We start from the raw sequence: 21260 nt of genomic DNA on the forward strand, positions 1-21260 counted from the left end.
GCACTTTTTTAGGCCTTTTTAACTTAACATGAAAGTTCTAGCTGTTGGGAACAAATATTGATGATGTAAATAAGCCAAACCCCTGTAACATCATGTTCCTTTAAAACCATGGTGCAAACTCTTCTCATCCTCTTTGCCCTGTGACCTCCGGGTCTGATAGGCGTGATACACCGGTCATCAGCTGAAACCACGTTACCCTCAACCCCCCTCTGGAGAGGTCTGATTTTTGATAGCAAACTGAGGCTGCTTTCTATCTATGATTCAGAGAGACCTAGATGAGGATTGTTTCATTGCAATCCTTCCTGTCTGAAGCAGATAACAAAAACTATCCTATGCTACTACAAGGCCATCAGCCGCCACTCTGAGGAGAGTCCTCTCAAAGCTGCTTTAAGGCCTCAAATTAAGGCAAATCTTCCTCTGTTGTTTTGCATCAGACAAATTTCAAGTCTCTCCAACAGCTGCCTGTTGGACGAGTGAACCGAAACTGAGTTCGACATTTTCCCCTCGTTTCTACCCAACCTAAACTTTATACTATTAATGATTTTTTTTAACCAATCAGTTTCACAATACAATCCTCGGTCTTGACCATAACAATGTTGTGGATACCATCCATGCAGACCAATAGAACTGCTTCTTTGCTCCTTGCTACAGAAGAAGTCCACTCCGAGAAAAGAAGAAATTATAAAATCAATTTAGAAAATATAAAATCTTTAAAAAAGAAAAAAATAGAAAGATTTTATCTATTCAAAATAAAATCTGAGCTCTGATAAAACAGCAAAGTTATTCTCAAAATCTTTTCTTTTATAAGAAGTTTTTTCAACATTTTATTTCTGGATATGCGTTATTTTTCATTTAAAATTTTTGTTCTTTGCTTATAGCTTTTATGGAGCAAAATTCACTCAATATATATTCTTATCTTTCCCAAAACATTAATATAGAACACATCAAGTTTGATGTTATCATCTGACAAAATGCAAAAGAGGTATAAACACCTTTTAAAACTGAGAATATAAACTGGGATAAGGGTGTTAAAAAAAGCAAGACATTCACTCAAAAAGAGCATAACCCCCCCAAAAAATACAATAGTTGCTTGAAACGTTAAACATATTTCGAGAGTCAAAAATCTCTAAACAGTCCATCAAACGTTGGCCTACCTCTCAACTATAGGCTAAGACCAAAGATTATTTAATTGCCGCATTTTTTTCCAGCATGGATTTTGCTAAGTTTTGTGCTTGTGCATCTAAGATATATATAGAGAATTAAAAGCAAAGATTTGGGTGAAAACCTGATGGTTGGAGGTGATGTATCCATTGGCTCTTTTCCAGGTGACCCGGGGAGGGGGATTACCGGGAGGAAAGCAATTCAGTTCCAGAGTCTGACCCTCTTGTACGTCAGCGATGGAAGGCTGGATGGTGACAACTGAAAAGGTTTGCTCTGCTCCTTGAAAAGAAAAAAAGGAGTCAATAAAGGTTACTAAGGAAAATATGCATTGCTTAAAAAAGGAAAACTGTTTAAAAAGAAAAAGCAATTGACGGCACGTCTGCACTTTTACTTTTGCATCTCGTGAAATGGTGTTCTGCCGAGCTGTTGTCAACTAGAGCCGCGAGTTTAGCAAGCGTTCAATCATCACTTAAAAATGCCTTTTGCGTGTATTGCTTTGGGTTGTTCTAATAGAACAAATCATGAGACCGATAAAGGTTACTTTTGGGTTCCTCATAAAGTTATTAACAAGGGTCCTCTCTGTAAGAGTTTCACGAAAAGACCCGGGAAAAACTGGCTTGTTAACATTTCGTTGACTTCAAAAGGAGCTGAGTCTGAGTTTGTGGCGATCACTTTTTAAAGGTCAGTAATTCACTTTGACGTTAATTTACATATAAAGAGCCTTTCAGTGTCATTAACAGTGATTTGAAGATGCATTTGAAGTATTTTAAAAGACATGTAGCTTGTTGTTACCTGGTCCAAAATGCCAGTTGCTAGAACCTTCAAAACAGCACAATTTCTGCTATATAAAAAAAAAAAAACGACATAGACTGGGAGCTTACAAGGAAACTTGGCCCTGAGAAAATGAAACTACCGACTGCAGCGATTGTAGAGTGAGATGAGCAAGAGCACACTCTGGTGGAACACTAGATACACTGAGATACTGGGGAACTGACGGGCGAGTATTTTGCCAACTCATAAGTCAAATCACTCTTGGATAATGGATAAGGATCTATTCCATTACTAGGGATGGGAATGGAAAACAAGTTCCTGTTCAGAACCGGTTCCATGTGTTCCAATTCAATGGCACCATTTAGCAGCTCGCTTAACGGTTCTCTTGACAGTTCCACGCAGCACCAGAGCCTGGCGCTGGGCAGCACGACTTACGTCATGTTTTTTACGCACACGGCATTCAGTAAGCAAGTACGACGTGACCAGGAGTAAGTCTAGAAAAGAAAAAAAAATGGCGTCCGATTGGGAAAACCGATTGAGAGTTTGGATGTAAAGTGGCAATAACATTCGCTGGAGAAAATACATCCAACATGCAGAAACACCTGCGCACACAACATGGAATACATTTTAACGAATGCCGTGTTTTTGATGTTTCTGGACAGAAGCAAAAGTTATGACCAGCATGGAAGACAACTCTGGTGGTAAGTAGCTAGTTATATATCACTGGCTGAGCTTGTCATTTCTAATAAATCATACGCCATTTCTGGAAATAAACCAGTTTCCTACCTCTCTTTGGGGTCATTAAACATGCTATGAAGTTGCTCCACAGTTCAGGGAGAGAGAGAAAGGTGACGCTCGTTTATTTAAATCAGGGGGAGATTAGTTTATTTTCCGAAATTGTACAGTAATGCTTTTTCATTAAACGGATGCCTTCTCCATGAGATTTAGATGACTGTGACGAGACGGGTAGCTTGGCTGGCAGCTCCCATTTACTGCCTTCTGTTTTCGCCAAGGCACGCAGAAATAGAATGTCCCAGGCGAAGGTAGACGAATGTCACCGTGCACCTACCAAGTTCATTGTTTCACAGAATCAATAAGGGAATCGGAATCGTGAAAATATTATCAATTCCCAACCCGATCCATTACACAATTTGACTTTTCTGAGTCATCGATTCCGAGAATTAGAACCTAAAGCACAAAAATATTCGGAAGGAGAGTTGCATTTCCATCGCACATCGGCAACCATTTTAAGTTGGCCTGACCTCCACTTACTTAACTGGACATGAGTGTATCACGTGATTGCAAGCCAAGAATACACTTGATTCCTTCTTACCTCTATGAACAGTGACCTGAATCGGAGCACTGTTTGTGCCGACAATGTTGCTGCCGATGCAGATATAAGTGCCTGCGTCGGAGATCTTAATATTGGGGATGAAGAGCGTGCCGATGTCTGTCCGGTCTGTTTGGGCCTGAAGGGAAAAGAAAAAAATAGCTTAAACCGAAATATTACAGATTTTCATTTTGTACGAAAACAAAGTACATCACTTACCTCCGCCTCTAAATACAACACATGATGAAAGAACTAGCTAGAAGCAACACAAAATGCACTATGGTGCAGATATTTCAGACAGGACAAAAGCTGTTATTGCAACAGTCTGAGCACTGTTTGTGATTTCAGTGTCTTTGGCACAAGTGGCGAAAAGAATTGATAAAGCAGGGCAATTATTGCCACTGTGATCGGTGAGGTTAGAGCAGTTACTCTGCAATGCTAATAGTCAAATTTGATAGAGATGCACAGAGGAAAGGGCTTGTGGCCTGAATTAGATGCTTTTCTTTTAATGAGGAACTGCAACACTCTTCTGAGCAGAAGTTATTAAAGAAAGATTAAAAGTTACACTGCAAAGAATTTGGTTCCTACCAAGAAAAAACAAACATTTAGAGGTGATAGGTAATAGATCCCATTTTCTAATTTTAAGTGTTTAACATGCTTTATTTCTAGATTTTAAAATATTAGATCAAGAGATCTTGTCAAGTAAAATGATCTTCCTGTACAGATGAACAATTCCCCTTGCTTTGAGCTGCCTTTAGATGTTTTGCTAATAAAAGATGCAAAGAAGGGTAGCAGTTCACTCTAAGTTTTATCTTAAAATGATGCAAAGCCTATAGTTATAGGAGAAAAATACAAATTAGCCACAAAGCTCTGATGAGTGCATGTCTATAACTCACTGTTTCCTTTGAAATGTCTATAACTGAAAATGATTAAAATAATGAGGAAATTAGAGTGAGCAATTCGGATTATTCGAGGTGACTCAGAATCAAAGGTTAGTTAACATTATAAAGCAGGTTGTGGCAATAAAATCCAAGCAGCAGGTGGAAATCTTCATTATAAAATTACTAAAACAATGGAAACTGGTCCATCAACTTTATCTACTCTCTAGCTAAAAGAAAACAGAAACCAAGCTGGGCCTTATTTGAACTCCTGCACTCCAAAGTCTGAGGCTACAGTTAATTTGTAATGAAGCTTTGATCACATCAGAGTGGAAGGGAATCAGTAGGGCAGGGTCAGAGTCTGGGGACGGATTACTGTAGTGAGGGAGGGGGGCTGATGTTGTGGCATCCGTGGACAAAGCTGCTTAGCTGCAGCCAAATCAACCGTGCGGGATGCTAAACCGAGCAGAGTCGGAGGCGGATCGAGCCTCAATGTGCGTCTGAACCCATTGGCGAGTTTTCAAAGCAAGCCGTTTGCTAGAGCATACAGAATTTCTGCGTGGTCGCACGGCACAGCCCGGCTCCCCCATGGGAAAGGCTGACACAACGCAGCGGCTCTCTGAGGCAGAACTAAATAAGGCCCCGGAGCCCTCGTCTAGTCGAGAAGGACCATGAGGAAACCAGAACACAAAACCCGTTCAAGGGCTGCAGAGAGCTGCATTTCAGGAGTGTCTAAAAAGCTGATTCCTTGAAAAAAGTTTCTATGCTCCTAGAATTTTCCACATTCCTTTTTATTATAATCTTTTAGTGCTAAACATCTCTATATCTCATTGGGGTGTAGTGTGATAAACCAGCAGACAGTAGTGCAAAACTTTGACGTAGGAGGAAAATGGAAAATGCTAAGCTAATGCTTTTCCATAAAATGAAAAAAACAATGGACGTTTTTCCTCAGAATGGTCAGATTTGGTCAGAAGTTACGCAGTGTTGCCTAAAAAAAAAACACTTTGAAGCTTGTGATCATTTCCTGACAACTTGCAGTTCCTATCTTTATTCTTAGTTCTGTTAAAACACTTAGTGGAATGATGGGGTTTGCCTGGGATGATTTAATGAGGACAGAACAAAACGAAACACTATGGAACAACTTTATGAAATAAAACGCTACAAAGAAACAGGGACTGCATGCAGGACGTTCAACAGACCCGCCTTATTGGTTAAAGGCGTTTGACACCAGCTTCACATGAACTGAAGTGAGCCGCTGCTGGACATTACTACGAATTTCACACGGAGTTGATCAAGGACATGTTTTAGGTCATGCACTTAGTGGACGTGGTGTGAAGACGAGGTAAGTGGCAGACAATGGATTTGAACTAGTAGACAGGACAGACACAGACAGATGGACAGACCTGCAGCTCCTCAATACGTCTTTGTAACACATCGAGACTGTTGCTTTTAAACTGATGGAAACCATGAGAGGGAATGGCCTGAGCAAACGGTAGAACAGGGTGGGAGGGGGGCAAACAAGGAGGGGGAAAATAAAGGTCAATGGTCAGCATGCTGTAGAGTCCGATGAAATACCGTCGGCACTGGACACACCCTGAGATATAGCACAGGTGAATGTAACACAGAAATATTAAATCTGATATTTTTAATTTCAATTTAGTCTTTAGGGAGAGCATTCAATCCTTGATTATGGTTATATTATGGTTTCATAGACCAGAGTAAGTATTAGATATCTTACCTGTGGGGGGAGCTGTCCTCCATTTTTCGCCCAGCTGAGCTTCGGGGTGGGCGAACCGCTTGCTCTGCAGTACAATCTCAAAGATTCCCCTTCACGAACATCCACATTTTGAGGACTGACTTGAACTTGGGGCTGAGTTCCTAAGCCACTGGGATTATTTTCTTAAAAAAAAAAAAGATTACATTTCCACAAAAGATGCTTTTATAGCAAATAGTTGCATCATTCCAAAGTCCTTCACAAAAGCAACAACACCTTAAGAACATTTTCATATTTTGCAGTCTTAAAACCACAGAAATATACTTCTTTTATTAGAAATTAGAGAAGTATACCAACAGAAAAAAAATGATTGTAGAGTGGAAGAAACTCATTATAGGATTCAATTTAGTCTGAAAGTTTCTGGGTTTTTATTTGCTCTAATACCACTAAATAAAATAATTGCTAAATGGAAAAATTAAGAGAGCAGAAAGGTAAGTTAGAGTGGAAAAGGTTTAAAGTAATGAAAAAAATACAATTTGAACAACCCAGAGAGAACTGTTCATTCAATCATCAAAAAGCAAAAAGTATGATAACTAAAAACCTGCTGAGACATGGCCGTCAACCACAAGCCGGGCAATGATAGAATTAATCAGATTTAGCTCTAAAAAATTATCAGCTCAGTCTGAACAATCTTTGGGCAGTTCTGTTCTGAACTATACGAGTCCGGCCCTCATGGAATAGTGGCTGTATGGCTGCAGAGATTCCTATTTACAGTAGGGGGAACACAGTGGAAAGAAGTCCTCTGATCAGAGACTGAGGTTGAGCTTTTTAGCCTGGAAGCAAAACCCCATCTGGCAGATGTCAGACTGCACATCAGTAAAATGGTAGTAAGACCATAATTATGTGATCATAATTTACTTCAGGATGGCCAAGGAAGCTGAATAGAACCAATGGGAAAATCGGGATAAAGGGTGGGCAATCCTGGGAACTGTCAAAACTTGAGGGCAGAGGTTTCTTAAAACATCCTAAAGATCTTAAACCTACAGCTAGCCTTTGATGGAACAGTTTACATCAAAGTATATCCAGATTGATACCAACGGAGAAGCCAGGGTTGGACTTGAAGGTTGATCTTTGCTGACGCTCTCCTTCAAATCTCACTGAGTTTGAGTTGTAATGCACAATTCTATTCAACTAAATTCAGTTTATTTATATAGCAGCAATTCACCACTCATGTAATCTCATTACAGTTTACCAGATCATACAGTCTAATTGATTCAAAGTTTTCTATCTAAGGAAAACCAGTTGATTGCATCAACTCATTGACTCAAAGGCAATCCCTCACACTAAGCATGCTTGTAGCGACAGTGGAGAGGAAAAACTCCCTTTTAACAGGAAGAATTCTACAGCAGAACCAGGCTCAGTGTGAGCGGCCATCCGCTGAGGCCGACTGGGGTTCAAGGAGCCAGAAGCAGTTACAAAAAGCAACTGTAAAAGGCGGCCCGGTCCAGGAAACACACAGCCAGGCAGACGAGCTGCGGGCCAACTCCCTTGTCAGAGGATGAAGAGAGCACATCCAGCCAAGTGGTGGAAAAATGGTGGAACAACATTCATGTAGCTTTTCTTTACTAACTCTATAGGCTGCAAACCTCTCTCCAAAATGCTCCCAAAGAAACACTCCCTAGGACATGTGAGGCACCTTGATTGTGTTTGTTCCCACACCACATTGTGGGGGACCATCTGGATGAGAGGCCTGGAGGCAGAGGCCACATGGTTAACTGGTTGTTATTAATTTCTGTTTAAAGTTCAGTAGACCTGCAGCCTATTTACTAGAACCTGCAGAACAGACTGTCTACCATGTTCTCCCCGAGTTTGAAGGAGTAACTCTGAGCCAGAGGCCTCAGAAAGGAAACAGCTAGCCTTCCATCTAAGCTATCTAATCTGAGAGTCCACAGAAAAAAACACCCTGGACATGAACAATTTTCCTGAACTTGGAGATGCCTCAGTTTTTTAAAACACGGACCAATAGAGGTATCAGATCTGGAAAAATGACAGGGAACACCATTTGCTTTTATTATTATTTCTGATCATTTCATGTGTTTTACTATTTTGACCAGCAAAGCTATTGGTGAACACACGCTTACTAATTTGATTTGAACACATTCCAAATCCTTTGAATTAGTTTAAAAGCTAATACTAGTTTTAGTTAAGTTTCACTAGTTTACTCAAGAGTTTTCCATTTTCTGACCTGCAGGTGAATTATTTTTGTTAATAAGTGTGTATCTTTTGAATAGTAGTTGTGCATTTATTCCACATGTGTAGAGGTAACTGAGTGACCCTGATTTGAACTTGAGTCAAACACATTTACCCTGTTTTATATAGACTTTTAAAGAAAAGAAATGTTTGTAAAAACAGAGAAAAAGACTTAATCCAGTATCTAACGTATAAACACAGAGCATACTTTGGACACGTAGGGAGGCCTGTGCTGTGTGCTCGCCATGAGTGTTCAGGGCCTTGCAGATATACTCCCCCTCATCTGCAGGATCCACAGCTGGGAATGTGAGGATACCATTTCTTATCACAGCTCTGGGACTCATCCTGTTTCCTGGACCACCTGTGACGATCATATAATTAAACCCTAATAAAGCAGATGTTTTCAGGCTGTAAACATTATAAAAGGTTAAAAGTATAAATAAATAGGGCTGTTGGGAGACAAAAAATAACTGTCTCCAAATTGTACACAAACTAGTCATACCGATCCATTCGATGGCTGGTGTTGGGTTTCCAGTTACTGTGCAGCGAATCTCTGCTCTCTGGCCTTGCCGGACATTTAGCACAGCGGGAGTGATGGTAGCAGTAGGCTGGGCCCCCTCTGAAGCAACAGAAGAATATTTGCCTGTAAAATGAAGCTTTATACAGACATGCTACTGGAAAGAAATCATAAACAAACTGGTTTCAGGGTAGAATCCCATTAAATTGGTTGGTATTTTGAACTTTTGGGATGTGATCTTTCAGTGAGCCAGGAGTATGACCGCACCCTTAAAGCTGGCACTTCATAAGTTTGCAGTATACAGAACAGATGAGTTGTTTGAGGCACTTCTTGGCATCGCCTCTCTGCATATTTCACTCTGCAAGAGCTTGGCTCACTTCTCTCCACTCTAATACTCAAGGGTTGCAGTGCTAAATAAAGGCCTCTTTCAGCACAGAGGGAGGCGTCTAAGAAGGCTAAAACCAGTGAGACGGGTGTAGCTTCAGCTAAGCTTTGACTGTATCACCCAGCTGACTCCTACAATCCAGACTAGACCGATTCATGGTCTACATTGGAAAACAGAGCAAGAAGAAACAATGAAGAATGACTCTAAGAGTGAGTTTAGCACCATTTCCATTTGCTCTATCCATAAAATTAATGGGGGTCATGAATAGTATGAAATCCTTCCTTTATTTTCCGTTAAGCTTTTACTAAGTTTGTGTTCTACATGTAAATAAACCCCTTATAATTACTGACTTATCTATTTGTTTTTATTTCTAACCACTACTCATGCACTGTGGACATTTATTGACAGATCTGTAAAATATTTAGATTTTGCTCTCCTGTTTTTCACAAAACAGCATTTTCTTTCAATAAACTTAGTATTTCTCCTCCTTAGATATTTCTCCCTAGATGCGGACTGAAATGTTTTTGATTGGGTGGATCATTTCTTCTTATTTAACTCATACTTTTTAAACCTTTATAATGCTACAAGACATGAAGACCCAACTCCAGATTTCAGGTCAAAGATTTGCATACAATCAAACATTTCCCAGGGTTTACAAAAAAGAGAAAGATCCTCCTCATTCTAAACAATGAATAAATTCTGCTATTATTTCACATTTTATCACCTTGAAAAACATCCAATGACAGGCCCTTCCTGAACAACCACATTTCAAAAACTCAATTCATGCATTTATTTCCACAAAACTACTGTAGTACTGTTACTGTAAGTCATTCTTAACTGTGATAACCTATAATAAACATATGATATAAAATATTAATTTTAGCTTAATATTTTGTCATCTTAAGAGCCCTGCACTAGTTTAGATATAAGAAAGTAGAGACATGTAAAGGATTTATTTTGTTATAAGATCATGAAGTGCGTTAGATTGCATGTTTTAGAGAAGATCAAATATTATACTAAACATTTGGGCAGAAGTTTTATACCACCTTATGGTAAGTGATATTTTACTTTGAATTAGTTTATTTCTAATTTATTCTCTACTTTCTCTTTAAATTTCATTTCTTTTTTTTTGTTTTGTCTCTTCATAATTTCATTTTTGATCTTACACCAACATTGCTATCTTTATCATTTCAACTGGTCAATTCTATTCAATGACTTTTTAAGCACTTTGACTTCATTAAAGACGTATAAAATGCATCTAAAAAAAGCAAACTTTTCCATATTTTAGTTAGTTGTTTTATATTAATTAACTTCAATATCTATCTATCTGATTAAAATATGTAGGACAAGTTAAACTGAGCAAAAAACTACACATCTACATTTGTGATGGTAGGGCATCCTGAACCAAAGCACATGGGTAACATTTAACAATTGGAGGCTTATTGAACTTATTGAACACTAGTCTTGGTTAATATATATTTTTTTATGTTTAAACATCTTCAACCATCTATTTATTTATGAGTTGGCTGGAAAAACTCAGGTTAATAAGAAAGTCATGGATTACCACAGTAATCTAATACTCCTACAGGCTGATAACCTAACAAATAAAGTGAAAATATTTTCTCATTTAGTAAGAAAAAGCCTTTCGCTCTCTTTCAAGTTAGCCAAGAAATGTTGCAGTGTATGGGTTTGTTTGAACAGATATGTAGCAAATTGACTGATTAACAAGAAGGATTTAGATAATGGGACATTTCCAGTCACAATTCAAAGAAAAGAGCAAATGTAAATGTTCGTGTTTAAGTGATGGTAAGATCTAAATATAAGTGATTTTTTTAAATATAAGAATATAGCAGTATTTGTTCTTAATTTGAGAAGGTACACGTAAATAAGATATAATACAAGCAAAATTAGTATTTCTCCCCTTAGAAAAACTAGATATTACACACTGGAAATAAGATGCCAAAGTTTTTTTGTTTTTTTAAGAACACTAACTTTATTACTTTGGCAAATTGTCTTTTTTTACCTGCTTTGATCAAGAGAAAAAAACCATACTTCAAATTTACATACCTCAAATTTAGCCCTTTTTTTTTTTTAAAGGGTTTTCTTGCTTTTAAAACTTTTACCTTGACTCTACACACTTATTCACATCTCAATTTCATATTCATGTGACTTTTTGAGGTGCCTCTTGTCAAAGTAAACTGTAAACACCAGTATGAAAAACACATTCAATCATGATGCAGAAGACGATGGGTTGGGATGTATTAAGCACAGTTATGATGTTTGAAGCCCAGAGGACAGCATGTTTCCTGGTGAGGTATGGGTGGTGCAATGAGAAAGAGGATCAAGATCAAGATATGTGACATCTTATCAGTGAAGAAACCACAAAGTTTAACAGATTTTTCCAAAAGTAGCCCACAAGGACTGTGTAGTACAGTGTGAACTTGCAGAAAGATGACAAGAAGAGTTGGCATTCATGAAGAGGTGCACATAAAAATGAACATGCACTTTGACAGTGATGGAGTCCATTGAACCCAAAGAGGTGGACAGTGACGACTAATGCTCATGTACAATTAGGTTTGAGTCTATCAAAAGAAATAAGTTCCTGTTTGAATCTAAATTAAGCTTAAGGGATTGGAAAAAGGTGTACTGGACAGCATGGAAGGTCCTGTTCAGTTTGGTTTCTGGAGAAAGTGAGTGGCTGATTGTACATGGGCATCAGCAGGCCACACGTCTCCATGCTGTAGGGGATGAATGCATGCATGACGTAAAGAGGGAAGGCTGGGTCCGACCAGTGAGGAAACATTGCAGACTTACGCTTTCCGTGTCCTTCAAACATTTCATAGGCTGTGTAAAACATCTGAGTCTGTGAGGCCTCTGGAGACGGAGGGGGGGAGGAGACAAGTACACTGACAGGTCAAATCAGCAGCAGTTTACTGTACCTCCACTCAGCCAGAGATACGCTTACAGCGCATCCTCGTCCACATCTGGTCTGCTGCTGGTTTTATGTATTCAGTCCAATAAAACACCACACACACATAAACATGTTTTAAATCATGAACCTTTTATCTTACACAACTCTGATCTATTTTCATTGCAGCTTTTCCCTTTGTTTTCTTATTTTCTCTATCCATAGAAAGTGTATAACCGTTTGTCCTCTCTGAATGGGTCAGTAATGGAGCTCTTGCCACATCTGTGTGTCTCTTGCCAAGTTCTAGCCATTTACAAATCAATTGATGTCCTAACTATACCATTTCTGTTCGTCTTTCTCTTACAGAGAAAGTTCACCTGGCTCAGTGCTGATTTTTGATATTTTCACAACTAAGCCATCAATGGCTTTGTTATTTCTTCTGTCAGTGAGGCTATGTTTTCAGTAGTGTTTGTTCAAGGCAGTCTCTCTTCAGACTCTGCAAATATTGACGCTTGGGTGGTTGCTTAGTTGGTTTCTAAGCAGGATTAATTAAAAAGTTATTGATGGGTTTTAATTAAATGTTTAATAGAGGTGCCCCTCACATCAATGAACGATCAATTAAATATTGGCAATGATCCAGATCATAATCAGGATTCTTTTTTGAGGGACGCTTTAGCATTGGGAGATAGGGATAGTTAGCCGAACAAGCAGTTCCACCCTAAACCAGAGGGTGGCAGTAGTGACTACTGACGGCTTTTGAATTATACTAAAAAGTCTGGAAGTATTATACTGAAGACATTAAAAAAAATTACATAAGAAGGAAGCACTGTTGATCCAATGACTTAAAAAATTATCAATGGATTTTGAAGACATTTTTAACAGAGGTCCGCCTCATACCAAGAAACAATTCATTTAAATGTGGTAATGATCCAGATCATGTTTAAGTTTTAGCTATAAGTCAAAATATGGTGCAAAATCTCCTGTTTGTGGAGGTCTTTGCTCCGAGTGCTTTTCTAGTTTCTCTTAATCTTTTTCTTTTTATAGAAAGTATGCCTGGCTCAGCTGTGTTCAGCAGCATGTGATTCCTGGATGAGTAGCTATTGGTTGCATTGCCTTTGTTTATATTTCCCACAGATAGTTTTCTTGAGTCCAGCGAGTCAAAGCTTGGCTGGCAGCGGCTCAAACTAAACCTAATTCTGCTGGAAATGTCTACCTTTAAAAGTGTCTTCTTCCGCTCTACTGTTGTCTCATGCTTGCTCAGGATGATAAATCAATACCATGTAAATGAACTGATGCAATAAGCTAGAGGATCAACCGAAGGCTGTTAAATTATTTGATGAATTTAACAGCATTGCATTGCAATTCGGGTTAAACTTGACGGCATACAAACACATCTGATCTCAAAACAACATGTGATTGCATTAAAGTGAATTGAACTAATATATCATTATTTTCAGCCACTTTTGATTCTGTTCAACTGAATTGATATAACCTGTTCAGAATAATAGCACTAAATTCTGTTGGTTTTGGTTTTAAAGGTCATGTACACTTAATTTAAAAAGTTGTATTGAAGAAATGTGACTAGATTATGAACAAAATATTACACTATAAAAAATTTTCCCAGACAATAATGCTTCAGGTAAAGATGCACAGACATACCGGTACACACACTGGAGAACAGGGAAACAAAGAAGAGCAGCAATATGTTAGTCATGCTGGTTAGTAGCAAAAAGCAGTCATAAACATCAAGACACTCGTTTCATCTCAGCTACTAAAACCAAGATATACAGCTTGTGGTTTTCTTGAACTAAACGGTTTAGGACGAAAGAGTCCATTTCACAAATGTACAAATCATTTTAGTCTATTATTTTTAATGCATTGCTTCTTTATCACAAAATACTTTCACAGTTAAGATAAATACAGGTGGTGAATACATTACATTTTTTTGCATAATTTCTAAAGAAAAATATCTGCAATAATACAAATCAACAGAAGTGAACAAATGAAAAATGCATTGATATAGTAAAGGTGATTAAAATGTGACCTGTGATTTTATTAGTGAAATATTCTTTAATACATAAACAAGATCTAAACACAGAGCAAACAGGGTAACTACATATACACTGACAATTCCTATGACATAAAACAACTAAACTAGTTTATCAGATTATTATTTCAGTCCTTATTGTAATACTCGAAACATTGTCGGTTCTAAATCAAAACCAGACAACTGCAGCTGATCAACAAAATTCAGATTATAACACTTTTTTTTCCTGTATTGAAAAAAATATTTCCGCTATTTGATAAGAAATATAGCAATAATTCAGTACCTTGAAAAAAGTATCCATACATTTAAAGCTTTTCCATATTTCTTCACATAAAAAAAAAAACATACATGGCTTTTATTTGTATTTTATGTGACAGGCCAACTCAGTGTACTTCACTGTGAAATGGGAGACAAATAATGGTTTATAAAAAGCTTAAAAAAGGGTTTTAAACATTTAAAATATGATTTCTACAGTCGTCCTTTAAAGGCCTTTGAAATTAGGGAAACACTTGTGAACAAAGAAGTGGAAACCAAGAGACATCAGATGACTCAGGAGATATTAAGTTTCTTTAAAGACCACAAAATAAGCTTAAAAAACCAAAAAAACAACCAGACTCTTGCTCAGTTTTTCTGAAGATGTTTGGAATCTATCCAGGAGTGGTTTGGTGTCTGTCTGCCTTAATCCCTAAACAGCTCAATCACTATATAGAGCAGGGACTACGTAGACTTGGACTTCATAGTGAACTCAGTTAACTGACCGCTCGGACAGATGATCACTATTATTCACTCCCCATTGGTCATTGACTTTTCACACGGTGCCTGCCACATATTTTTTTTTCTAGTCCCCAAAATAAATCGCATGATACTTTGTGAGGAGCTCTTGCGATGCGTTTTTGGCTATATCTGCTCCTCTAGTGACCATGGATGCATACAAGGTGCATTGTGGGAAATATTGAGTCCACTACTGTTTCAACCACTAGACATTCGGACACCAAAGGACATCAAAAGACTTCTGTACAGACAGAATGAAAGTCCGATTGCCCTCCAATTTAAGCCTGTTTTGTGGTTGCTATGACAACCAATCACTTAAAATTTACAAAAGCATCTTTAAAAGAAGCACATTTCTAGTAGCATAGTTCATTTTCACAGATCAGATTCTTATCTGGGGATGCACTTTTTTTTTTTTTTGGTCTGCATGGACATTAGCAACCAACATCTTATTGGTCAGAACTGGGCTTGAAGAGAAGATAATCTGTAAAAATGTGTTAAACCATCTGAACAGAGCAAATTGAAAACAAAAAAACTAAAATTTAAAATAGAAAATATCTAAATATCTTTTTTGACTTAATACAATTTTTAAAGAAAAAATGGACAGAATAGAATCTGAGAAAACAGCAGATACTTTAAAAAAACCCTTTTTTTAATATTAAGTGAAAGAAAATCAAAGTAAGCAGTCAGGGATGCTGAACAGAAACCAACGCCACATTTATTAAATCATGATGTGTAAAAAAAAAACGTTTATCATTCAGTTGGCCTGTCACATAAAACCCAATAAAATACACAGAGATTTTTTCTGTTTTAAGTGACAGAACTCAAAGACTATAAATCATTTAACAAGCCACAGTATGGCAGCTTACAACAAAAGAAAGTTAATAGCACCAACATGTTCACTCTTTTACATGTAAAGACAGTTACAAAACAGGAATTAAAAGAATACTGTAACTACCGGAACAGCGCACAAAGAAATAAAAACATGAAGTGTTTTCTTTGGTTCACCATGAACTGAAGGAGCTTGGACATGGGGTGCACGGTTATCTCTCCACTTGTGGCATTTGCATTTCATCCCATCGTGGCACACCCCAAGGCTAAAAGCACACCAAAGAATACCGCCCCCGGGACAGCAGCACCAAGGCAAAGATCTACCAGTGATCGAGAAGCCACCGAACCACCACCAAAAAAAAAAAAGCTGGCACAAAGTTGGCACAAAGTTGTACTCACAGATCCTGTGTCAGGAAGCTTGTTATTTCAGTGTTTAAAAGCACTCTGTCTACTTGACCACAAATGGTGCAGAAATGTGGAACATTCAATTTATTCGTCATCATTTAAACCCACAAGCTGTATTTCTTTTTATCTGAAGTCCAGGAAACTCGGGTCACATAACATACACAGCAGGATGTTAGAATGATAAAATGCCAGTGAAGAGAGCAGGATTAGCAGTTTAAAATTAAAAGAAGCTATAAATATGTAATCTGGCAGCAGAGGCTTTGGGAGTTAGACTTGGGAGGATATTGTGCTGATAGCACAGTGATTTATGTCACATGATAACTAAACGCTAAATCAGCCATGCATCATTCAAAGCAGAGGCAAGGGGCTTTTATTTAAGGTTAGACACTACAGGATTCAGAGCTGAAGCAGGGGTGAGGATGATGGGAGGTGGAATGCTGTGCCGAAGGATCACCAACCTGGCACGTAGAGTTTGGCGCTACTTTCATCCATGGCAAACATGTTGGAGCCTGTGCAGACGTAGATGCCCGCGTCCTCAGGCTGGACGTTCTGAATGGTCAGGATGCCGTTAAAGTCTGTGGCGCGGTTGGGAAGCTTCCTGTTACCCTGTCTGGTCCACACCAGAGTGTAGGCCGGAGACTGTGAAGAAAAAAAACATGAAACACAGGAGGGATGGAGACTAAAAAGACTGTAGGGTTTTGAGTCTGTTTGAGACTGTTTTTTTCTTTCTGACTTTGATAAGGAACTACCACTGCAACATCTGTTTATTACTTTAGTTACTCTCTTAAACTGTTAAACTCTGATCATTCAGATTTATTCTGTTCATTTAGATGAGCATGGCTTGCAACTAATGCAAATAAGCAACTGTTGTTTCTCTGAAAAGTACAATTCTTAGACACATTTACTGTCAACCTAAAGCCCTATAAAATCAATCATTATTAGAGAAATCTTCAGCCATTTGAATAGTATAACCGTAACCTGTATCCGATATACTTTATCGGGGCTTTTCTTTTTTTGCATGAATTACTGCATCTATGTTGAATGGGAAGGGGATTACAAATATATAAATAACTTTTCTTTCAGTTAGTAATTTAACCAGTGATATATGGGTAAATTATAAAATTACTAGCACTATATCCTACTGTATGTTTTGGTCACCTAAACTTCTGTCTCTTATGCATCTGAATAAAAATCTCATATTTTAGTTTGTCAAAACTATAAAGAACTTCTAATTTGTTGTACAAGAATGAATAAGTTTTGTTTTTTGTATATTCTTTTGTAGGGAATGCTAGTTCATGAGGTGTTTGTAAATTTACTTTGATACCAGATGTTTTCCTGTTTCAATTTCATGTGAAATTGGAAGCTCAACCTAAATTAGGTGCAGCGTAGCATTTGTTCGCCTGTTATACGAGCATTGAAAATGTGTATTGTGCATTTAGTTTAAACAATTTAGCTGTTTAAAACAGAATGCTGTCACACGCGTAGCCTACGCATGTTTCATTTTGTCCTTAACATGTAAACTTTTATGATCCTAAATGAGAGGTCGGAACCAGAGCTTTCTCTAGACTTTAGTATCTTGATTTCCGAATCGAATAATAAAAAGTTTCCTCTCACTCAATTTTGTACTATGAATGACTTTGCATTTTGAAAAGTCAGCATCTACCGCATTTATCTTTCAAGGCTTATGTAGAGGAACGTCATCTCCTACATAATCTCTAAGATTGGCTTCATTCCCATGTTTAATTATACCATAACATAAACAATTTTTTGTTATATATTGTATTTCTTTGTTAAGAAATATAAATTTTTTTTGATGAACTGAACTTAGTTTTTGTTTTTTTATTTGCAAATATGATAATTGCTGGAATCATCCACTTTATGTAGAATAAATCAATACGTTCCGATTTGATTTATTGAAATAAAATAACGTTTGATAATATAATGCTTTTTTAAAAGCAGGTAGAAAAAATAATAACTTTTAAACTTTTAAGTTTTGGTTAAAACTCACCTTCCCAGATTTATTTTACATATTCACTTCAAGAAATGCATAAAACTGTAAAATGCTTAAAATTTTTGTGTGAAAAACATAAAATGCTGACAAACCCTATACTGACATACTGTGTGATTTTAAATGATGGTTAAGGTGCCTCAGTTTGCTAATCACTGCACTGAAGCGTATATAAACACGCCAACAATAAACTCCAGAGTTACCTTGCTCTTTGCAGTACAGATGAAGTTAACAGTGGATCCAACCCTTACAGTCTGAATTTTCGGCTCCTCCACTGTGACCACGATGGGTTTAGTTGGGCCACCTGAAGGGATGAACACATAGTTTACAATGACTGCTCAGACAGCTATGCTCTCACTGAGGTGACCTTTTGGAATCATAACCCAGGCCAAATTCTGATCTTTACTCCTTCAAAAAAGTAAGAACTGTGCCACTTCCATAGGAGGTGCTAAACTGGAAACGCATCTGATGTATAGTGGAGGATGTTCTTTTTCCAGGTTGATCATCAATATAAGTGGTCCTCCTAATTGTCAGCCAGTCTGGTGATATGTTTCTGTAAGGCCGTCCTAAGTGCTTGTCCCAATTTTCAGTGAGTCTGACATAGTAGAAAAACTGTAAATCTTCTTTTGGAAAGTAAGCTTGTATAAGTGATGCAAACGTCAACTTTTAAATAGCATGCCCATGAGGAGAAATGGGCTTGTGCATGCTTTCACATGTGTTTAATAGGCATTGCCTCTCGGGAGAAGGTACAGGGTTGTGTATGTGCAATGTTTTTTTTTTTTTTTAAGTGGAAAGGGTGGGTCTTTTCAAAAATTCATGAAAATCCTCCACTATACCTTTAACATACAATATACCAAAATCTCAAGGAAATGAATCAGTGAACTTTGTGAGAATAAAAAAACCTCCTTCTGTTCATCTGAAAGTTCTTTCTTTTTTTTTGGACCAGCACTGAATTTGCTGCCCTGATAGAAGACGGCAGGACCCTCACACACCTACGACGATAATCTCAGCATGGTTTGAGCTGCGCAGGTCTCGGCAGGTACAGACGTAGATGCCAGCGTCGCTAAGCTGGATGCTGGGGAAGTACAGCTCTGCCCCTGCGCTCAGAAATAAGTAACAAACAGTTAGAGAAGGAGAAGCAAGCTTTCAAATTGAAAGAGCCATTTTACCCTGACCCTCAAATATTACAATACAATATTAATTTTATAAGATCCCACCTTGTTCACGCCTCTCAGTGCCACTTGAGATGGGCCGTCCATCCTGTCTGGACCATTGGAAATAGTGGGGAGGAGCTCCGGATACCTCACAGCGCAGAGAGAGAGAGCTGCCCTGCTCTGCATGAAACTTATCTGGAAAAACTTTCACCTGCAGCTGGCCTGCGTCTGCAAAATGCAACAGCCAATAGCCAGGTTAATTTTACAGAAAAAACTATTATTCTGAAATCTGTTGCGAGGATTACATGGATTATGTAAATATTAGCGTTCTTCATTACCGTCATTTGGACGACACTTTTCTCTCTCCTGTGGGTTGCCGACATATCCTGTAGCACAGCTATAAAGGATAGATTTAAAATATGCAACTTTTATTCTGATATCCAAAATGGAAAAATAGCCCCGTTTTGTCAATTTTAAGTAAAAAAAAACAAAACAAAAGCTGTTGGTTTAATTTTCTCCATGTCAGTAAGAAAGAGCTGTGTTACCGTTCACAGTACTGGCCGGTATAACCAGGCTGGCAGGATGTGCACTGGTAGTCTCCACCACCAAGACTTTCACAGGTAGGGGAGAACCTGTCACACAAGTCACGCACAAAGCTTAAAATTAAACAAACAGCCAGTAACTAAATGTACCATAAAAAAAAAAAATCTTTTTTGACGCCGCTACATTGCTACTTATTAACTAACATATCTTTATTGATTAAGATGACTTTTAACAAGTGGACTCTCTCTGCTGCAGGGAGCAGCTTTCGGTGCAGAGACGGAGCAACAGCTCAGATGCAAGCATATGATTGGTTGAGGGGATTTAGAGTGGGCGGGTCTTCAGCATGCAGTGGTGGTTCATACAAAAAGAAGAGACGTGAGGCGATGGCTGATCTGCAGAATGAATAATAGCAGTTCTAAACTCGAAGTGTTCTCTAAAACTAAAGAGACATGCTGGGTTTTGACTTTAATACATAGAAAGACAGAATTTGTCTTCCTTTTATACTTAATACTATATAAATTACCACCTATAGCAAGAAGAATGGGAAAAATACTGCTCCAGTATCCTCTCGTAGCATTTGAAGCAACATTGTGTAACTTTCAACCCACATAATCGCTTAATTTGACATATATATAATTTTTTTTCCCCGGTCAGTATAAAGCGTATATATCCATACTCTGTGCAGTCCAATCTTTTAAAAACTCATCTATAACTTCTTCACTGAATGGGTCAATTGACCCAGAGTGCTGCTTTATTGCATTCTAAGCTCCATTTTAACAGTAAGGCTTAACCCTGATCCTTACATGATCATAGATAATTGGTAAATCCGTTACCATATCTGGTAAAGGATTCAATCTAAAGGGGTGAATGTGGCCTTAAATTTACAAATAACTGAATGACTTGTCAATCTGCTGATCCACAGTGTCGATTTGCCACAATGGATTTCTGCCAGTGGCCATTAGGTGGCACTAAACCAAAAAGTCACGGCGGGTTTCCACTAAATATGCATCAACATGCTGAAGTAGAACAACAAACCAGTAAAGTATAATCTCATGTGTCTACTCTTTAATAACCTTACCTTATTTTAATCAATTAAATGCTTACATTTGTTATGGCTGTCTTTCAACTATATGAACAGATTTTTTTTTTTATTACATAAAAGTCCAGAAATGCGATTTAAGAATGCTAATGTAGTATTTTACTTCTTTTATTTCTTTTTTACTACTTTTTAAAGTCTATTAATACTCTTTACCTGATCTGCTACCTTTTAATCAACTGACTCTCTGCCTGAACGATCGGCTCTGCTTCATATTGACGTGGACTTGATGCGGCAAAAACAGAACAGGCTCCGTTTTTAGGGAAACGGCCAGCAGCAGCCGCATCAGGGACGCTTCAGAAATGTGCACCAGGTGGAAAGACTCTGATTGGTTAAGGATGAGGCAGTCAGATAAGCACAGCCTCCACATCCAGAGGAACCTGGTTATAGGTCTAGTGACCCCAAGTGGCTTAAAGTTACATAGGGTTGCTTTAAAAGAGATCGGAAATTAGACAAAAAGGTTTAAAGACGGCTACATGTAAGATGAGTTGTTC

The 21260-nt window shown here is 38.0% G+C and overlaps 1 protein-coding gene across 14 annotated transcripts in view; it reads right to left on the reverse strand.

Annotated features, from left to right (window-relative positions):
* hspg2 (heparan sulfate proteoglycan 2) overlaps positions 1-21260 on the reverse strand; it is a 187726-nt gene that overhangs the window by 37444 nt on the left and 129022 nt on the right. For all 14 annotated transcript variants that reach the window (XM_038287348.1, XM_038287355.1, XM_038287354.1 and 11 more), the window contains 13 exons: positions 19673-19759; positions 19466-19524; positions 19191-19355; positions 18966-19070; positions 18177-18277; positions 16424-16604; positions 11821-11880; positions 8607-8723; positions 8313-8465; positions 5879-6039; positions 5544-5621; positions 3266-3401; positions 1286-1440 (listed from right to left, as the gene is read on the reverse strand). In XM_038287348.1, coding sequence (XP_038143276.1) covers positions 1286-1440; positions 3266-3401; positions 5544-5621; positions 5879-6039; positions 8313-8465; positions 8607-8723; positions 11821-11880; positions 16424-16604; positions 18177-18277; positions 18966-19070; positions 19191-19355; positions 19466-19524; positions 19673-19759 — 1558 coding nt within the window. The remainder of the gene's footprint in view (positions 1-1285; positions 1441-3265; positions 3402-5543; positions 5622-5878; positions 6040-8312; positions 8466-8606; positions 8724-11820; positions 11881-16423; positions 16605-18176; positions 18278-18965; positions 19071-19190; positions 19356-19465; positions 19525-19672; positions 19760-21260) is intronic.

Source organism: Cyprinodon tularosa, unplaced genomic scaffold (assembly GCF_016077235.1).
Source record: "Cyprinodon tularosa strain WSP-4 unplaced genomic scaffold, ASM1607723v1 ctg239, whole genome shotgun sequence".
NCBI classification, from domain to species: Eukaryota; Metazoa; Chordata; class Actinopteri; order Cyprinodontiformes; family Cyprinodontidae; genus Cyprinodon; species Cyprinodon tularosa.